This window comes from Etheostoma spectabile, chromosome 11 (assembly GCF_008692095.1).
Source record: "Etheostoma spectabile isolate EspeVRDwgs_2016 chromosome 11, UIUC_Espe_1.0, whole genome shotgun sequence".
Taxonomy (NCBI): Eukaryota; Metazoa; Chordata; class Actinopteri; order Perciformes; family Percidae; genus Etheostoma; species Etheostoma spectabile.
The window spans coordinates 18,074,161-18,093,457 of record NC_045743.1 but is presented as its reverse complement, the minus strand read 5'-3'; the positions used below and the strand labels follow the sequence as shown (position 1 = coordinate 18,093,457).

Below are 19,297 nucleotides of genomic sequence, written 5' to 3'. Positions count from 1 at the left end.
AAGGAAAGGAAGTGAGTATTTTGACTCATTTAGGGACTCTTGGGGATCAATAAAGTATCGTACATCTAACATTCCCATTTACATGTAGCCATGCAAAACATTATTTTCAGAGTTTCCAGCCCGGGTGACGGACTTGTTGGACCGCGTGAACGCAGCGTGCCCTTTTCATTCCTTAAACCAGCTTCTTGAAAAGGTCGGCATAGCGATTGTGGGGCATAGCCAAAAACTTGTTGATATCCAAGTCTCCTGATAATGTTTAAAAGTAGCTGTGTGTGACCCGATGGGCTCAGTAGGCAGAGCAGGTGCACGTTTCCATAGAGGTTTATGGCTCGATGCAGAGGTCTGGGTTTGAGTCCGACCTGTGACGATTTCCTGCATGTCTTCCAACGCCCCCTCACCTAGCTTCTCCTGTCCATTAAAAAGTGGAAAAGCTAAAAAAAAAATTAAAAAAAAAGCGGTTTCCCTTCTATAGGGTCTTGCAAATTGTTGGCTGGTTGGTTTGTATAGCAACGCACAGAGCTGACCATAAGCCAAAACAGGCAAGAGGCCTTAAACTACGGTAAAAACCCAGAGACACATATCCGAATGCGCTGCATACATGTCCAAAGAATGCCTCTAAAATGAATAATAGTGGAATACTGCCATGTCTAATCGAAAAATGCTATATCCAGAAAAAGGCCTATTGAAAATCCGACCGGAATATGCTGTTCACATAACCTCTATCAAATTCAGGATATTGCCATATTCGTAATAATAGTTGAATATTGGTGTGCATGTAAAGTACTCACTGACATCACTAACACTGAGATGTGCTGCACACGGCCCAAATCAGCATTTGGAATTCCAGGATTTAGTCTGCACCTCTTCCTGCCTTCATCTCTCTTGGCACATTCTGTGCTCTCCGCGCAGAGTAAACACTCCACACACAGCCACGGTAACGGCGCCTCAACAAACCAAGATCGACAAAAATGCCGTCTGTCGGGCATGCCTAATTCATAGGGAGTGTTTTTGCCCTGATATCTGTCACTACCTCTGCCCTGCAGCCGTGCAGCAGTCAACAGGTGCATCGCACAGTCACAAGGCAAGCTAGGACACACATGACAGTGATGTTCGTAATTAAAATAAGTATGGATAGAATGAAAAAGCACCAATCATGAATCAGACAAACCTGTGCAACCACACTTAGACAGTGTTTGCTGTAGCGTGGGACTGAGAAATCATTCGAGGTTGTGAAAAGCTCAAGCACGGACAACACCTTTAGCAGGGGACGAGTGTTTGTTCGAGAGTGTGCACTTTCTGTGTGAAGCGTGAAGGGACCGAAGCGGCAGCACTTGTGCAGCGACCGCAGAAAACATGAGGGGAAATAGGAAGTATTGGGGCTATAAATGGGCACATCAAGATCAATGTATTAGTCGTGTGGCGTCATCCCGGCCTGGGAAATCAGCCGTGTATTGGCTCTGGAGGAGCTTTGTGATGGCGTTTCTTAGCTTAATGGGGACACACATTTAAGAAAAATCCTGTGCATTTACAGCACCAAGCATAGGAGCCTCAGCTGCGTCGGACTTTTGAAAGTAGTTTTATATTCTGTCTCCTGCAAGTCCCCTAACTTCACAGAAGTGCAATACTGACTCACTGGAATGTCCCTTAAGGCTCGTGATTGCATGTACCTTGGCTAGAATAGTCACAAACCCATGCTAAAGGTGATTAAAAAGAGAATAAAAAAACATATTTTGGAAATGGACTTAATGCCTTAGTAAAAAAAATTAGGAAATCAACCTTTAAGGACACCAATTGTCTTTTGGATTGAATATGTATTGTAAATAAATAAGTGTTCATTAAAACAGGGGACATAAGTATACACCCTCCCATGTTAAATTCCCATAGAGGCAGGCCGATTTTACTATTAAAGACCATTATTTCATGGATCAGGATACTATGCATCCTGATAAAGTTCCCTTGGCCTTAGAATTAAAATAACGCAGACCATGCAGACTTCTTCTTTAGTTAATGGATATGAGGCAAAGAGTCGGGATTTTAAATCTCTTTTTGCTCTGGAGGAGTTAGGCCTCTGGCTTTACAGTGCAGTATAGGCCATTTTTATTAATTCATAGAGCACTCAGTGTATTATTGTTCGTCACCTCACAACGTCCCTGGTCTAGCCATCTTAACATGCTTGATTACATCAATCCTCAATGTTCTCTACAGTTCTTTTAGTTGGCTTTCAGTAAAAAAGTGCATGTTTTGGGAGAACAGGACCGTAAATAACAGTTCATACAATAGGTGCTTGGAGGCCCAAGAAATGCTAAGATAACCATAGATTTAAAGATGTGAAAGGGCTATTGGCCGGAGAGTGTGGAAATTTCCTAGCACATGTCCTCTAGTGTGCTAAGTCACTCTCACTTCAGTGACTTAGCACACTCACTAAGCTGTGTGTTAGGGCTTAACCGCCACCCTAGCACAGTGACTCAGTGGATAGCACTCTGCTCACAGTGAGAAGGATTTGGTTCAAATCCAAGTCCTTCTGAGCCTTTCTAAACCAGTTTTTATGTTCTCCTTGTTTGCATGGGGGTGCTCTGGTTTCTTCCCTCCATAAAGACATGCATGAATTTAAAAATCTACAAGTGGTCTTCACTTTCGTCTGAGTCAGTGTATCACAAGAGTCATTTGTCAGGTTTTGATATCTTAATCCTATCCACCTCTTCCAACCACTAAAGCTGTAACTGATCCCACATATTGCTCAGGGTAGATGGCTGTGAGCAAGAACACTTTTTTGTGTACAACAGTCTGGGACGCTTACTAAGGTAATAGCAACCTAGCACTATATCTTCCTGTAAGCTATACCAGACAACAGCTCCAATGGTTTGGCCTTTCCTCCTTAATTTACTACTAGCTAACAGCTCAGTCTGCAGCAATAACTAACCCCTGATGTGTCTAAAATGTAATCCTTTAATTCATTTCCCCTAAAAAGACTCAGACTGGAAACGAGATTGATTGTTTCCTAATGCACAGAAGGGATGTGAGACTTCCGAGGTTTAGCTTGTGAGTCATCATCAGTAATCTGGTCTCATCACGTGCCACACACTTTTTTTCGTGCTGCTGACCATAAAATATGAATCACAGAACGGATCTCAAATATAGAGAACAGTTTCCAAGGTCAGTTGTCCTAAGCGTCCAAAATGACCAATATGTCAGGGAATGATAGGTAGAGCAAACTGATAGGAAACTATACTACAATATACTGCGCATTAAGATAACAAATTATTATTCCTACATTATTTTTACTACTCTATGTCTGTATTTACTGTCCCATGAAGCAGTGCTCAGTTTTCCACTTTCTATCAGACTACGGTCTACTGTACAGGACAGAGAGAGGTGTGTCAGTAGTCCGGATCAGCCCTCCAGCTGTGACCAAGGAGACTAGAAGGTCACATTAGAAAACCAACAGAAGATAAAAACCCAGTCCTGGTCTCCAACCAGGCAGCAATGTAATAACCTAACAACAAGTGAGTGTTCTGACCAGGGGTGCACATACAGTTTATAAGTGGTAACTGTGTTATAACAGGATAACACGTATTGATGGGGATGCTAGCTATTCACTTTCAAACCGGCGCACAGCGCGTGGACTCCTCAGGGACTACTAGCTAACACAAACGCTGCAAAAGCGGCCAACTACAATCCTAATTAACTTTGAGTGAAGTTAAGCGTTGGTATTTGAAGAGACGTATTTCTATTGCTGCTTGGCTCAAAGCCATCGGAGCCTAAACCGGTATGAAGAAGTCCCACATGCTGCGTAGCTGCTGTTAGGCCATGACGTTAACCGGGCCATTACACTACTAGCTTTCTGGGTTTTGAGTGAGGTTATTTCTCTTTGTATAAGCATATATTCTGTATCTTACATGTTAGGATGCAGGGTGATAAGTTAGACATATTGAGCGCTATTTAGTGCGCATTTACACACCTTTGTGGCGGTTAACCGGCGAACATCCGCTCGCGCCTGTATGCGTCACAACTGGCCATAAGCGCCAGTCGTGCCATCATACCGTGGTGCAGGCGGCTTGTTCCGTACTTGAGACCTACTTTTCACTGGCTTCTTCAGGGCTGACACATCCTTTTAGCGTTCGTCCAGCTCCACGGCCCCTTCGGTTTTGTGCAGTACGAGGAACGGGGCGGTGCGGGGCGCGGCGCGGTACGACGCGGCATGGAGGACCTCAGTGAGGGGAGACGGGTCTGGCATCAACGGAGGGCGGTTGCCGAAGCAGCCGCGGCGGCGGGTCGGGAACCAGGTCTTCTGTCTAGAGCCGGGCAAGGGACGCTTGAGGGTGGCTTCAAACAATCCTTCAGCACTATCGAAAACCTAAACTGGAACATCTCCAACTGTCAGGCAATTAGAGAAAAACGTCGTGGTGCCAAAAAATATATCCGGTAGCGACTGACTGATGGTTGTTGAGATATCTGTCCGACCACGTTGAGAGTCTGAGGGGCGATGACTCAGAGGCACCGGCGTCCTAAAATAAAACAGCGCACGTTCCCGCCCCCCCACGGCTCCTATTGGTGGCGCATCGTGATGCCCGCGTCAGACATGACTTATGACGCTGTGAAGTTTGCCATTGGTGTGTCTTTGTGTCTATCAATTTGTATCATTTTTTGGGGGGGGGGGGGGGGGGGTTATAGCTTTGCTTATAAACGTCATATAGCTATTAATGACAGTGTTTTTAGTAATTACATATGGTTGGATGTAAGATCCTGTATCGGCAATATAGGCTATTTTAAATAAGTAATTGAATGCTAATAGGCCAGTTTTCCTTAGGAGGTGAAATGAATTTATTTAGTATTAATGAAAAATATAATAGGCATGTTTGCATGTTGCTACCACGACGTTAAGAGAGCTGCTAAGGCATGGAGACATGCTGTCCATGGAGCTATAAGCAATAGAAAGAAAAAAGCTTTTAAAAATGAAACTGAAGAAGTTGTGTAATGATAATCGCTGTACCTGTAGTCACATAGGGGTGGGGAGCTTGGGTGTGTGTGTGTGTGTGTGTGGTTAGAGTGTGTTTGTGTGTAGGTGGGGGGGGGGGGGGGGGGGATACAGATGGATGTGCCTGTATGTTTATGTGCTTTATGAAGACTATTTAATGTGCAATGTTTCATGTTTGTTTTTTCTGACTGTTAATACCTTCTAGGGACGGCATGAAAATAGCAATAGCTATAAACGCGTACATTGCATCTGTCCCTATCAAATAAACATTGTTTTTAATGAAACCTTTGCTACATGTTGATTCACAGGCAATTGTACATGTATTTCATTCTCATGTATCAAAAATGTGAGGTGAAAGCAAAAAATAGGTACATACCATAACTAACAGGTACATAAAGCAATGCTATACTAGTGAAAAGCTAAATGTCAGACATCTGTTGTAGAAGTTGTTGTTCTTAGTTAGCAGCAACACTCTCCATGTGAAGTGTATTTCACTATTTCTGTTTACATATTCCAAAATTCTAGTTGTTCATTCACTCCTACAACACAAAATAATCTAGGTGTTTCATAGCATAGATAATATATACACATAACATATATCATACATGTATATTTTAACATATATATGTACATATATACAAAATTAAACACATACCTACACATACATATATGTACATACAATTTATACACCTATACATATACATATAAATACAGTCGATGGTTGTATTAGATCTTTAGCAGGGGGTCCGCGACCCCTAGAGGGTCATCGAGTTACTGCAGGGGCGCAGCCAAATTATATTTTATACGTTTTTTTATTTCAAAAATTAAAATATTTGTGACTATTTAACGTAACATGTATCTAATATAAAGCCTTTGCCTAAAAACTACTAACAACCCCTGATTTATAACATGCTAGGTCTGTAGAGTGAATGAGTTACGTTGCCCTTAGGGAGTCTTTCAGTAGAGTTTACAGTCCAATCTCTCTCAATACATCCATGCTTAAATAACATAATACATCATGAGTCCGATGCGGCCTTCCTAAAGGCCAGGGCATGGCTTGGTCCAGTTAAGACAAGGAAGAGGGATTTAGAGAACTTGGAAACAGAAACCCTGACAGTCAGAGCTCCGGGCACACCAGTCCCATTTCTCCACGTCCTCGGTGTGTCCAGACGTCAGAAGTTGCCGAACGCACGGCGGCACGATGTGGAGGATAGCGAGCTGCGCGCTGTGGCTGGTTGTGGGTTCCCAGCTCGGTTTGTGGGTGTTTGGGGGACAGCGCTGAGCTGGACGGCGACGTCCGGGTCGAGGTCTTGTTCAAGCCCGAGCAGTGCACCCCAAGAGGTAAAAGAGGAGATCTGATGAACGTCCATTACACGGCTTCCTCGCCAAAGACGGTTCTCAGTTCTACTGCAGGTTGGTGGTTCGAGGAAAACTTTTGCAAGCCAGTTTGATGTGTTTTAAAGTCAACATGCAAATTTAGCGTGCTTTATTACTGTTTATAGGTATACGTGTAGTTTAGCGTCCAAATTTCCCCTAACGTAACGTAAAGTAACCCTAACCCTATCCTAACCAGCTCCAGGTCAAATCCATATAACCCTAACCAGTCGAGTCTTGGCGTGCCCATAGTTGGATTTGGGACTCTAAACTGCAACATATGCCGTGCTGGCATGCTTTGTGTCTACATGAAGATTGGTCACTATAGAGGTTTCACATTACACTTACATTAAATGCTAAGGTCCTAATACTGTATCTGAGTCCTTATATAGACTAGTGTCCAATGTTCGAAGTCTCTTTTATATAGACCTTAGTGGTCCTAACTGTATCTGAAGTCTTTTATATAGACCTTGTGGTTCCCAATACTGTTCTGAAGTCTCTTTATATAGACCTTAGTGGTCCCTGATACTGTATCTGAAGTCTCTTTTATATAGACCTTAGTGGTCCCTATACTGTATCTGAAGTCTCTTTATATAGACCTTAGTGGTCCCTGATACTGTATCTGAAGTCTCTTTTATATGACCTTATGGCTGCTATGTATCTGAAGTTCTTTATATAGACCTTAGTGGTCCTGATACTGTATCTGAAGTCTCTTTTATTAAGACCTTAGTGGCCCTGATACTGGATCTGAAGTCTCTTTATATAGACCTTAGTGGTCCCCGAATACGTATCTGAAGTCTCTTTATATAGACCTAGGGTCCCTAATACTGGATCTGAAGTCTCTTTTATATAGACCTTAGTGGTCCCTAATACTGGATCTGAAGTCTCTTTATATAGACCTTAGTGGTACCCTATACTGTATGAAGTCTCTTTTATATAGACCTTAGTGGTCCCTAATATGTATCTGAAGTCTCTTTTATATAGACCTTAGTGGTCTAATACTGTATCTGAAGTCTCTTTATATAGACCTTAGTGTCCCCTAATACTGTATCTGAAGTCTTTATATAGACCTTAGTGGTCCCCTAATACTGGATCTGAAATCTTTTTTATATAGACCTTAGTGGTCCCCTAATATGTTCTGAAATCTTTTTTATATAGAACTTAGTTCTATCCGACTATAACTACTGGAGAGTCTGCTCTTGAGACTTGCTATCCTTTGAAATGTAGTTTTTCTTGGACGGCTGGTCCCCTAATGAGCTGGATGTGTCCTGTAAATTCTACTGATGTGAATCCTGATTATTTTATTTTGGTACTGTTTTGTGTAGTCGATCGACAAAGCCGGGCACCCCAGTGGTTTGTGCTGGGCGTTGGAAAGTCATCAAGGGCCTCGATATCGGGATGAAGACATGGTCCTGGAGAGAAGAGAAAAATAACGGTTCCCCCCGGTGGCCTTCGGAGAAAAGGGCAAAGGTAAGTAATTTTAAACGGGATTTTGTATCAGGAAAAGTTTTTATTACCCACGGCTAAATCATAGATTTACACAATATTACAGTACTTTAAAGGCTTTTAGTCCTAGTATGGTTCAGACTCAATTCCCATAATGCAACTTGATGCATCATTTCATTAAACACATACACGTCTTATAACTACACGCCCCCGTGAAACGTAGCTCCAACCCTGAGCCGAGATACCCTGATGATCACTACTAATCACCAGGTTATTTGGACCACTAGGTCGTTGTAAAAAAGACTTCAGATCCAGTATTAGGGACCACTAAGGTCTATATAAGAGACTTCAGATACAGTATTAGGGACCACTAAGGTCTTATAAAGAGACTTCAGATACAGTATTAGGGACCACTAAGGTCTATTAAAGAGATTCAGATACAGTATTAGGGGACACTAAGGTCTATATAAAGAGACTTCAGATACAGTATAGGGACCACAGGTGTAATAAAGAGACTCAGATACAGTATTAGGGGCCACTAAGGTCTATATAAGAGACTTCAGATACAGTATTGGGACCACTAAGGTCTATTAAAAGAGACTTCAGATACAGTATTAGGGGACCACTAAGGTCTATAAAGGGACTTCAGATACAGTATTGGGTACAACGGTCATATAAAGAGACTTCAGATACAGTATTATGGGACCACTAAGGTCTATATAAGGGACTTCAGATACAGTTTGGGACCACTAAGGTCTATATAAAAGAGACTCAGATACAGTATTAGGACCACTAAGGTCTATATAAAAGAGACTTCAGATACAGTATTAGGGACCACAAATGTCTATATAAAAGGAGTCAGATACAAGTATTAGGGGACCACTAAGGTCTATGAAAGAGACTTCGAGACAGTATTAGGGGACCCCTAAGGTCTATATAAAGGAATTCCAGATACAGTATTAGGGACCACTAAGGTCTATAAAAGGACTTCAGAAACAGTATTAGGGACACTAAGGTCTATAAAAGAGACATTCAGATACAGTATAGGGGCACTAAGGTCTATATAAAGAGAACTTCAGATACAGTATTAGGGGACCACTAAGGTCTATATAAAAGAGACTTCAGATACAGTATTAGGGACCACTAAGGTCTATATAAAGAGACTTCAGATACAGTATTAGGGACCACTAAGGTCTATATAAAAGAGACTTCAGATACAGTATTAGGGGACCACTAAGGTCTATATAAAGGGGCTTCAGATACAGTATTAGGGGACCACTAAGGTCTATATAAAGAGACTTCAGATACAGTATTATGGGAACACTAAGGTCTATATAAAGGACTTCAGATACGTATTTTGGGACCACTAAGGTCTATATAAAGAGACTTCAGATACAGTTTAGGGACACTACGGTTATTATAAAAGAGACTTCAGATACAGTATTAGGGACCACTAAGGTTATATAAAAGAGACTCAGATACAGTATTAGGGGACCACAAGGTCTTGTAAAGAGACTTCAGATACAGTATTAGGGACCACTAAGGTCTATATAAAAGGACTTCAGATACAGTATTAGGGACCACTAAGGTCTATATAAAGAGACTTCAGAACGTATTAGGGACCACTAAGGTCTATATAAAGAGACTTCAGATACAGTATTAGGGACCACTAAGGTCTATATAAAAGAGAATCAGATACAGTATTAGGGGACACTAAGGTCTATAAAGAGGACTTCAGATACAGTATTAGGGACCACTAAGGTCATTAAAGAGACTTCAGATCAGATATAGGGACCACTAAGGTCTATATAAAGAGACTTCAGATTCAGTATTAGGGACCACTAAGGTCTTATAAAGAGACTTCAGATACAGTATTAGGGACCACTAAGGTCTATATAAAAGAGACTTCAGATACAGTATTAGGGGACCACTAAGCGTTATATAAAAGAGACTTCAGATACAGTATTAGGGACCACTAAGGTCTATATAAAGAGACTTCAGATACAGTATTAGGGACCACTAAGGTCTATATAAAAGAGACTTCAGATACAGTATTAGGGGACCACTAAGGTCTATATAAAGGGACTTCAGATACAGTATTAGGGTACCACTAAGGTCTATATAAAGAGACTTCAGATACAGTATTATGGGACCACTAAGGTCTATATAAAGGGACTTCAGATACAGTATTTGGGACCACTAAGGTCTATATAAAAGAGACTTCAGATACAGTATTAGGGACCACTACGGTCTATATAAAAGAGACTTCAGATACAGTATTAGGGACCACTAAGGTCTATATAAAAGAGACGTCAGATACAGTATTAGGGGACCACTAAGGTCTATGTAAAAGAGACTTCAGATACAGTATTAGGGACCACTAAGGTCTATATAAAGAGACTTCAGATACAGTATTAGGGGACCCACAGGTCTATATAAAAGAGACTTCAGATACAGTATTAGGGACCCCTAAGGTCTATATAAAAGAGACTTCAGATACAGTATTAGGGACCACTAAGGTCTATATAAAGAGACTTCAGATACAGTATTAGGGTACCACTAAGGTCTATATAAAAGAGACTTCAGATACAGTATTAGGGACCACTAAGGTCTATATAAGAGACTTCAGATACAGTATAGGGACCACTAAGGTCTATAAAAGAGACTTCAGATACAGTATTATGGGACCACTAGGTCTATATAAAGGGACTTCAGATACAGTATTTGGGAACACTAAGGTCTATATAAAAGAGGACTTCAGATACAGATTAGGGACCACTACGGTCTATATAAAAGAGACTTCAGATACAGTATTAGGGGACCACTAAGGTCTATATAAAGAGGACTTCAGATACGTGTTAGGGACCACTAAGGTCTATATAAAGAGACTTCAGATACAGTATTAGGGACCACTAAGGTCTATATATAAAAGAGACTTCAGATACAGTATTAGGGACCACTAAGGTCTATATAAAAGAGACTTCAGATACAGTATTAGGGACCACTAAGGTTCTATATAAAGAGACTTCAGATACAGTATTAGGGACCACTAAGGTCTATATAAAGAGACTTCAGATACAGTATTAGGGACACTAAGGTCTATATAAAGAGACTTCAGATACAGTATTGGACCACTAAGGTCATATAATGAAGTCTCTTTATATAGACCTTAGTGGTCCCTAATACTGGATCTGAAGTCTTTTTTACACAGACCTTAGTGGTCCAAATAACCCTGGTGATTTAGTAGTGATGTCATCAGGGTTATCTCGGCTCAGGGTTGGAGACTACGTTTCAAACGGGGGCTGTGTAGTTTAGAAGACGTGTATGTGTTTAATGAAATGATGCAATCAAGTTGCATTATGGGAATTGAGTCTGAACCATACTAGGGACTAAAAAGCCTTTAAAGTACTGTAATATTGTGTAAATCTATGATTTAGCCGTGGGTAATAAAAAGCTTTTCCTGATACAAAAATCCCTGTTAAAATTACTTACCTTTGCCCTTTTCTCCGAAGGCCAAGCCGGGGGGAACCGTTATTTTTCTCTTCTCTCCAGGACACATGTCTTCCATCCCGATATCGAGGCCCTTGATGACTTGTCCAACGCCCAGCACAAACCACTGAGGGTGCCCGGCTTTGTCCGATCGACTACACAGAAACAGTACCAAAAAAATAAAATAAATCAGGATTCACATCAGTAGAATTTACAGGACACATCCGAGCTCATTAGGGGGACCAGACGTCCCAAGAAAAACTACATTTCAAAAAATGATAGCAAAGTCTCAAGAGCAGACTCTCCAGTAGTTATAGTCGGATAGAACTAAGGTCTATAAAAAAAGAGATTCAGATACAGTATTAGGGGACCCTAAGGTCTATATAAAAAAGATTTCGATACAGTATTGGGACCACTAAGGTCTATATAAAGAGACTTCAGTACAGTTTAGGGGACCACTAAGGTCTATATAAAAGAGACTTCAGATACAGTATTAGGGACCACCCTAAAGTCTATAAAAAGAGACTTCAGATCAGTATTAGGGACACAAGGTCTATATAAAAGAGACTTCAGATACAGTATTAGGGGACCACTAAGGTCATATAAAAGAGACTGTCAGATCCAGTATTAGGGACCACTAAGGTCTATATAAAGAGACTTCAGATACATAGTTAGGGACCAATAAGGTCAATAAAAGAGACTTCAGATACAGTATTCGGGACCACTAAGGTCTATATAAAGAGGACTTCAGATACAGTATGGGACCACTAAGGTCTAATAAAGAGACTTCAGATACAGATCAGGGACCACTAAGGTCTATATAAAGAGACTTCAGACAGTTATCAGGGACCACTAAGGTCTATTAAAGAGACTTCAGATACAGTATTAGGGACCACTAAGGATATAAAAGAGACTTCAGATACAGTATTAGGGACCACTAAGGTCATATAAAAGAGACTTCAGATACAGATCAGGACCAAAAGGTCTATATAAAAGAGACTTCAGATACAGTATTAGGGACCTTAGCATTTAATGTAGAGTGTAATGTGAAACCTCTATAGTGAGCAATCTTCAGTTAGACAATACAAAGCATGCCAGCACGGCATATGTGCAGTTTAGAGTCCCAAATCCAACTATGGGCACGCCAAGACTCGACTGGTTAGGGTTATATGGATTTGACCTGGAGCTGGTTAGGATAGGGTTAGGGTTACGTTACGTTACGTTAGGGGGAATTTGGGACGCTAAACTACACGTATACCTAATAAAACAGTAATAAAGCACGCTAAATTTGCATGTTGACTTTAAAAACATCAAACTGGCTTGCAAAAGTTTTCCTCGAACCACCAACCTGCAGTAGAACTGAGAACCGTCTTTGGCGAGGAAGCCGTCGTAATGGACGTTCATCAGATCTCCTCTTTTACTCTTGGGGGTGCACTGCTCGGGCTTGAACAAGACCTCGACCCGGACGTCGCCGTCCAGCTCAGCTGCTGTCCCCCAAACACCCCACAAACCGAGCTGGGAACCCACAACCAGCCACAGCGCGCAGCTCGCTATCCTCCACATCGTGCCGCCGTGCGTTCGTGGCAACTTCTGACGTCTGGACACACCGGAGGACGTGGAGAAATGGGACTGGTGTGCCCGGAGCTCTGACTGTCAGGGGTTTCTGTTTCCAAGTTCTCTAAATCCCTCTTCCTTGTCTTAACTGGACCAAGCCATGGCCCTGGCCTTTAGGAAGGCCGCATCGGACTCATGGATGTATTATGTTATTATAAGCATGGATGTATTGAGAGAGATTGGACTGTAAACTCTACCTGAAAGACTCCGCTAAGGGCAACGTAACTCAGTCACTCTACAGACCTAGCATGTTATAAATCAGGGGTTGTTAGTAGTTTTTAGGCAAAGGCTTTATATTAGATACATGTTAACGTTAAATAGTCTACAAATATTTTAATTTTTGAAATAAAAAAAACGTATAAAATAATAATTTGGCTGCGCCCCTGCAGTAACTCGGATGACCCTCTAGGGGTCGCGGACCCCCTGCTAAAGATCTAATACAACCATCGACTGTATTTATATGTATATATGTATAGGTGTATAAATATGTATGTACATATATGTATGTGTAGGTATGTGTTTATATTTGTATATATGTACATATATATGTAGAAATATACATGTATAGATATATATGTATGTGTATATATATTCTATGCTATGGAAACAACCTAGATTATATTTGTGTTGTAGGAGTGAATGAACAACTAGAAGTTGGAATATGTAAACAGGAAATAGTGAAATACACTTCACATGGAGAGTGTTGCTGCTAAACTAGAAGAACAACAACTTCTACAACAGATGTCTGACATTTAGCTTTTTCACTAGTATAGCATTGCTTTATGTACCTGTTATGTTATGGTATGTACCTATGTTTTGCTTTCACCTCACATTTTTAGATACATGAGAATGAAATACATGTACAATTGCCTGTGAATCAACATGTAGCAAAGGTTTCATTAAAAAAACAATGTTTATTTGAATAGGGACAGATGCAATGTACAGCGTTTATAGCTATTGCTAATTTCATGCCTGTCCCTAGAAGGGTATTAAACAGTCAGAAAAACAAACATGAAACATTGCAACATTAAAATAGTCTTCATAAAGCACATAAACATACAAGGCACATCCATCTGTATCCCCCCCCCCCCCCCCCATACACACAAACACACTCTAAACACACACCACACACACCACACCAAGCCTCCCCACCCCTATGTGACTACAGGTACAGCGATTATCAATTAACAACTTCTTCAGTTTCATTTTTAAAAGCTTTTTCTTTCTATTGCTTATAGCTCCATGGACAGTGTCTCCATGCCTTAGCAGCTCTCTTAACGTCGTGGTAGCAACATGCAACATGCCATATTATATTTTCATTAATACTAAATAAATTCATTTCACCTCCTAAGGAAAACTGGCCTATTAGCATTCAATTACTTATTTAAATAAGCCTAAATTGCCGATACAGGATCTTACATCCAACCATATGTAATTACTAAAACACTGTCATTAATAGGCTATATGACGTTATAAGCAAGGCTTAAACCACACCCCCCCCCCCCCCAAAAAATGATACAAATTGATAGACACAAAGACACACCAATGGCAAACTTCACAGCGTCATAAGTCATGTCTGGACGCGGGCATCATCGATGCCACCAATAGGAGCCGTGGGGGGGCGGGAACGTGCGCTTGTATTTATTTTAGGACGCCGGTGCCTCTGAGTCATCGCCCCTCAGACTCTCAACGTGGTCGGACAGATATCTCAACAACCATTCAGTCGCTACCGGATATATTTTTTGGCACCACGACGTTTTTCTCTAATTGCCTGACAGGATTGAGATGTTCCAGTTTAGGTTTTCGATAGTGCTGAAGGAGTTGTTTGAAGCCACCCTCAAGCGTCCCTTGCCCGGCTCTAGACAGAAGACCTGGTTCCCGACCCGCCGCCGCTGCTGCTTCGGCACCGCCTCCGTTGATGCCAGACCCGTCTCCCCTCAGCTGAAGGTCCTCCATGCCGCGTCGTACCGCGCCGCGCCCCGCACCGCCCCGTTCCGCTCGTACTGCACAAAAACCGAAGGGGCCGTGGAGCTGGACGAACAGCTGAAGAAGGATGTTGTCAGCCCTGAAGAAGCCAGTGAAAAGTAGGTCTCAAGTACGGAACAAGCCGCCTGACACCACGGTATGATGGCACGACTGGCGCTTATGGCCAGTTGTGACGCATACAGGCGCGAGCGGATGTTCGCCGGTTAACCGCCACAAAGGCTGTGTAAATGCGCACTAAATAGCGCTCAATATGTAGCTAACTTATCACCCTGCATCCTAACATGTAAGATACAGATATATTGCTTATACAAAGAGAAAATAACCTCACTCAAAACCCAGAAAGCTAGTAAGTGTAATGGCCCGGTTAACGTCATGGCCTAACAGCAGCTATCGCAGCATGTGGGACTTCTTCATACCGGTGTAGGCTCCGATGGCTTTGAGCCAAGCAGCAATAGAAATACGTCTCCTTCAAATACCAACGCTTTAACTTCACTCAAAGTTAATTAGGATTGTAGTTGGCCGGCTTTTGCAGCGTTTGTGTTAGCTAGTAGTCCCTGAGGAGGTCCTACGCAGCATGGTGCGCCTGGTTTGAAAGTGAAATAGCAGTAGCATCCCCATTCAATACGTGTTATACCTGTTATAACACAGTTACCACTTATAAACTGTATGTGGCAGCCCATGGTCAGAACACTCACTTTGTTGTTAGGTTATTACATTGCTGCCTGGGTGGAGACCAGGACTGGGTTTTTAGCTTCTGGTGGTTTTCTAATGTGACCTTCTAGTCTCCTTGGGTCACAGCTGGAGGGCTGATCCGGACTACTGACAACACCTGCTCTCTGTCCTGTACAGTAGGACCGTAGTCTGATAGAAAGTGGAAAACTTGAGCACTGCTTCATGGGACAGTAAATACATAGACAATAGAGTAAGTAAAAATAATGTAGGAATAATAATTTGTTATCTTAATGCGCAGTATTAATTGTAGTATTAGTTTTCCTATCATGTTTGCTCTACCTATCATTCCCTGACATATTGGTCATTTTTAGGACGCTTAGGACAACAGTGACCTTGGAAACTGTTCTCTATATTTGAGATCCGTTCTGTGATTCATATTTTATGGGTCAGCAGCACGAAAAAAAGTGTTGTGGCACGTGATGAGACCAGATTACTGATGATGACTCACAAGCTAAACCTCGGAAGTCTCACATCCCATTCTGTGCATTAGGAAACAATCAATCTCGTTTCCAGTCTGAGTCTTTTTAGGGGAAATGAATTAAAGGGATTACATTTTATGACACATCAGGGGTTAGTTATTGAGCTGCAGACTGAGCTGTTAGCTAGTAGTAAATTAAGGAGGAAAGGCCAAACCATTGGAGCTGTTGTCTGGTATAGCTTACAGGAAGATATAGTGCTAGGTTGCTATTACCTTAGTAAGGCGTCCCAGACATGTTGTACACAAAAAGTGTTCTTGGCTCACAGCCATCTACCCTGAGCAATATGTGGGATCAGTTACAGCTTTAGTGGGTGGAAGAGGTGGATAGGATTAAGATATCAAAACCTGACAAATGACTCTTGTGATACACATGACTCAGACGGAAAGTGAAAGACACACTTGTAGATTTTTAAATTGCATGCATGTCTTTATGGAGGGAAGAAACCAGAGCACCCCCATGCAAACAAGGAGAACATAAAAACTGGTTTAGAAAGGCTCAGAAGGACTTGGATTTGAACCAAGATCCTTCTCACTGTGAGGCAGAAGTGCTATCCACTGAGTCACTGTGCTAGGGTGGCGGTTAAGCCCTAACACACAGCTTAGTGAAGTGTGCTAAGTCACTGAAGTGACTGATGTGACTTAGCACACTTAGGACATGTGCTTAGGAAATTTCCACACTCTCCGGCCAGATAGCCCTTTCACATCTTTAAATCTATGGTTATCTTAGCATTTCTTGGGCCTCCAAAGCACCTATTGTATGAACTGTTATTTACGGTCCTGTGTCTCCCAAAACATGCACTTTTTTACTGAAAAGCCAACTAAAAGAACTGTAGAGAACATTGAGGATTGATGTAATCAAGCATGTTAAGATGGCTAGACCAGGGACGTGTGAGGTGAATCGAACAATAAATACACTGAGTGCTCTATGATTAAATAAAAAATGGCCTATACTGCACTGTAAAGCCAGAGGCCTATAACTCCTCCAGAGCAAAAAGAGATTTTAAAATCCCGACTCTTTGCCTCATATCCATTAAACTAAAAGAAGAAGTCTGCATAGTCTGCGTTATTTTAATTCTAAAGGCCAAGGGAACTTTATCAGGATGCATAGTATCCTGATCCATGAAATAACTGGTCTTTAATAGTAAAAATCGGCCTGCCTCTATGGGAATTTAACATGGGAGGGTGTATACTTATGTCCCCTGTATTTTAATGAACACTTATTTATTTACAATACATTATTCAATCACAAAGACAATTGGTGTCCTTAAAAGGTTGGATTTTCCTAATTTTTTTTTACTAAGGCATTAAGATCCATTTCCAAAATATGTTTTTTTATTTCTCTTTTTAATCACCTTTAGCATGGGTTTGTGACTTATTCTAGCCAAGGTACATGCAAATCACGAGCCTTAAAGGGACATTCCAGTGAGTCAGTATTGCACTTCTGTGAAGTTAGGGGACTTGCAGGAGACAGAATATAAAACTACTTTCAAAAGTCGACGCAGCTGAGGCTCCTATGCTTGGTGCTGTAAATGCACAGGATTTTTCTTAAATGTGTGTCCCCATTAAGCTAAGAAACGCCATCAACAAAGCTCCTCCAGAGCCAATACACGGCTGATTTCCCAGGCCGGGGATGACGCCACACGACTAATACATTGATCTTGATGTGCCCATTTAATAGCCCAAATACTTCCTAATTTCCCCTCATGTTTTCTGCGGTCGCTGCACAAAGTGCTGCCGCTTCGGTCCCTTTCACGCTTCACAACAGAAAGTGCACACTCTCGAAACAAACACTCGTCCCCTGCTAAAAGGTGTGTCCGTGCTTAATGAGCTTTTCACAACCTCGAATGATTTCTCAGTCCCACGCTACAGCAAACACTGTCTAAGTGTGGTTGCACAGGTTGTCTGATTCATGATTGGTGCTTTTTCATTCTATCCATACTTATTTTTAATTACGAACATGTCACTGTCATGTGTGTCCTAGCTTGCCTTGTGACTGTGCGATGCACCTGTTGACTGCTGCACGGCTGCAGGGCAGATGTAGTGACAGATATCAGGGCAAAAACACTCCCTATGAATTAGGCATGCCCGACAGACGGCATTTTTGTCGATCTTGGTTTGTTGAGGCGCCGTTACCGTGGCTGTGTGTGGAGTGTTTACTCTGCGGAGAGCACAGAATGTGCCAAGAGAGATGAAGGCAGGGAAGAGGTGCAGACTAAATCCTGGAATTCCAAATGCTGATTTGGGCCGTGTGCAGCACATCTCAGTGTTAGTGATGTCAGTGAGTACGTTTACATGCACACCAATATTCAACTATTATTACGAATATGGCAATATCCTGAATTTGATAGAGGTTATGTGAACAGCATATTCCGGTCGGATTTTCCAAATAAGGCCTTTTTCTGGATATAGCATTTTTCGATTAAGACATGAGCAGTATTCCACTATTATTCAGGTTTTAGAGGCATTCTTTGGACATGTATGCAGCGCATTCGGAATATGTGTCTCTGGGTTTTTACCGTAGTTTAAGGCCTCTTGCCTGTTTTGGCTTATGGTCAGCTCTGTGCGTTGCTATACAAAAACCAACCAGCCAACAATTTGCAAGACCCGATAAGAAGGAGAAACAGCTTTTTTTAATTTTTTTTTTAGCTTTTCCACTTTTTAATGGACAGGAGAAGCTAGGTGAGGGCGTTGGAAGACATGCAGGAAATCGTCACAGGTCGGACTCAAACCCAGGACCTCTGCATCGAGCCATAAACCTCTATGGAAACGTGCACCTGCTCTGCCTACTGAGCCAATCGGGTCACACACAGCTACTTTTAAACATTATCAGGAGACTTGGATATCAACAAGTTTTTGGCTATGCACACACATCGCTATGCCGACCTTTTCAAGAAGCTGGTTTAAGGAATGAAAAAGGGACGCTGCGTTCACGCGGTCCAACAAGTCCGTCACCGCTGGGAAACTCTGAAAAATAATGTTTTGCATGGCTACATGTAAATGGGAATGTTAGATGTACGGATACTTTATTGATCCCCAAGAGTCACTAAATGAGTCAAATACTCACTTTCATTAGCCGTGAATGCAGACCAGAAGCATCTGGTCCGTGCCATGTAATGCTTCAGTTTAAAAGGGTCCTTGTGAGGACAAGTTTGGCTTTTCATGGAAATTAGATTTAACGTTAAAGCTACAGTGCGTAGTTTCTG

The 19,297-nt window shown here is 41.8% G+C and overlaps 2 protein-coding genes across 7 annotated transcripts in view; one reads left to right on the top strand and one right to left on the bottom strand.

Annotated features, from left to right (window-relative positions):
• Positions 1 to 12,907, bottom strand: part of fkbp7 (FKBP prolyl isomerase 7) — an 18,123-nt gene extending 5,216 nt beyond the window's left edge. Inside the window, exons 1-2 of the mRNA XM_032530231.1 lie at positions 12,633 to 12,907; positions 11,288 to 11,439 (exon numbers count right to left, since the gene is read on the bottom strand). Coding sequence (XP_032386122.1) covers positions 11,288 to 11,439; positions 12,633 to 12,847 — 367 coding nt within the window. The 5' untranslated portion in view covers positions 12,848 to 12,907. The remainder of the gene's footprint in view (positions 1 to 11,287; positions 11,440 to 12,632) is intronic.
• A 1,654-nt stretch (positions 12,908 to 14,561) lies between these two features.
• Positions 14,562 to 19,297, top strand: part of glsb (glutaminase b) — a 44,759-nt gene continuing 40,023 nt past the window's right edge. For 4 of the 6 annotated variants that reach the window (XM_032530224.1, XM_032530225.1, XM_032530229.1 and 1 more), the window contains exon 1: positions 14,563 to 14,982. In XM_032530224.1, the coding sequence (XP_032386115.1) occupies positions 14,684 to 14,982 (299 nt within the window). In that variant the 5' untranslated portion in view covers positions 14,563 to 14,683. Of the gene's footprint in view, positions 14,983 to 19,297 lie in introns of all 6 variants that reach the window. The other 2 variants (XM_032530227.1, XM_032530226.1) reach the window with 1 other exon arrangement.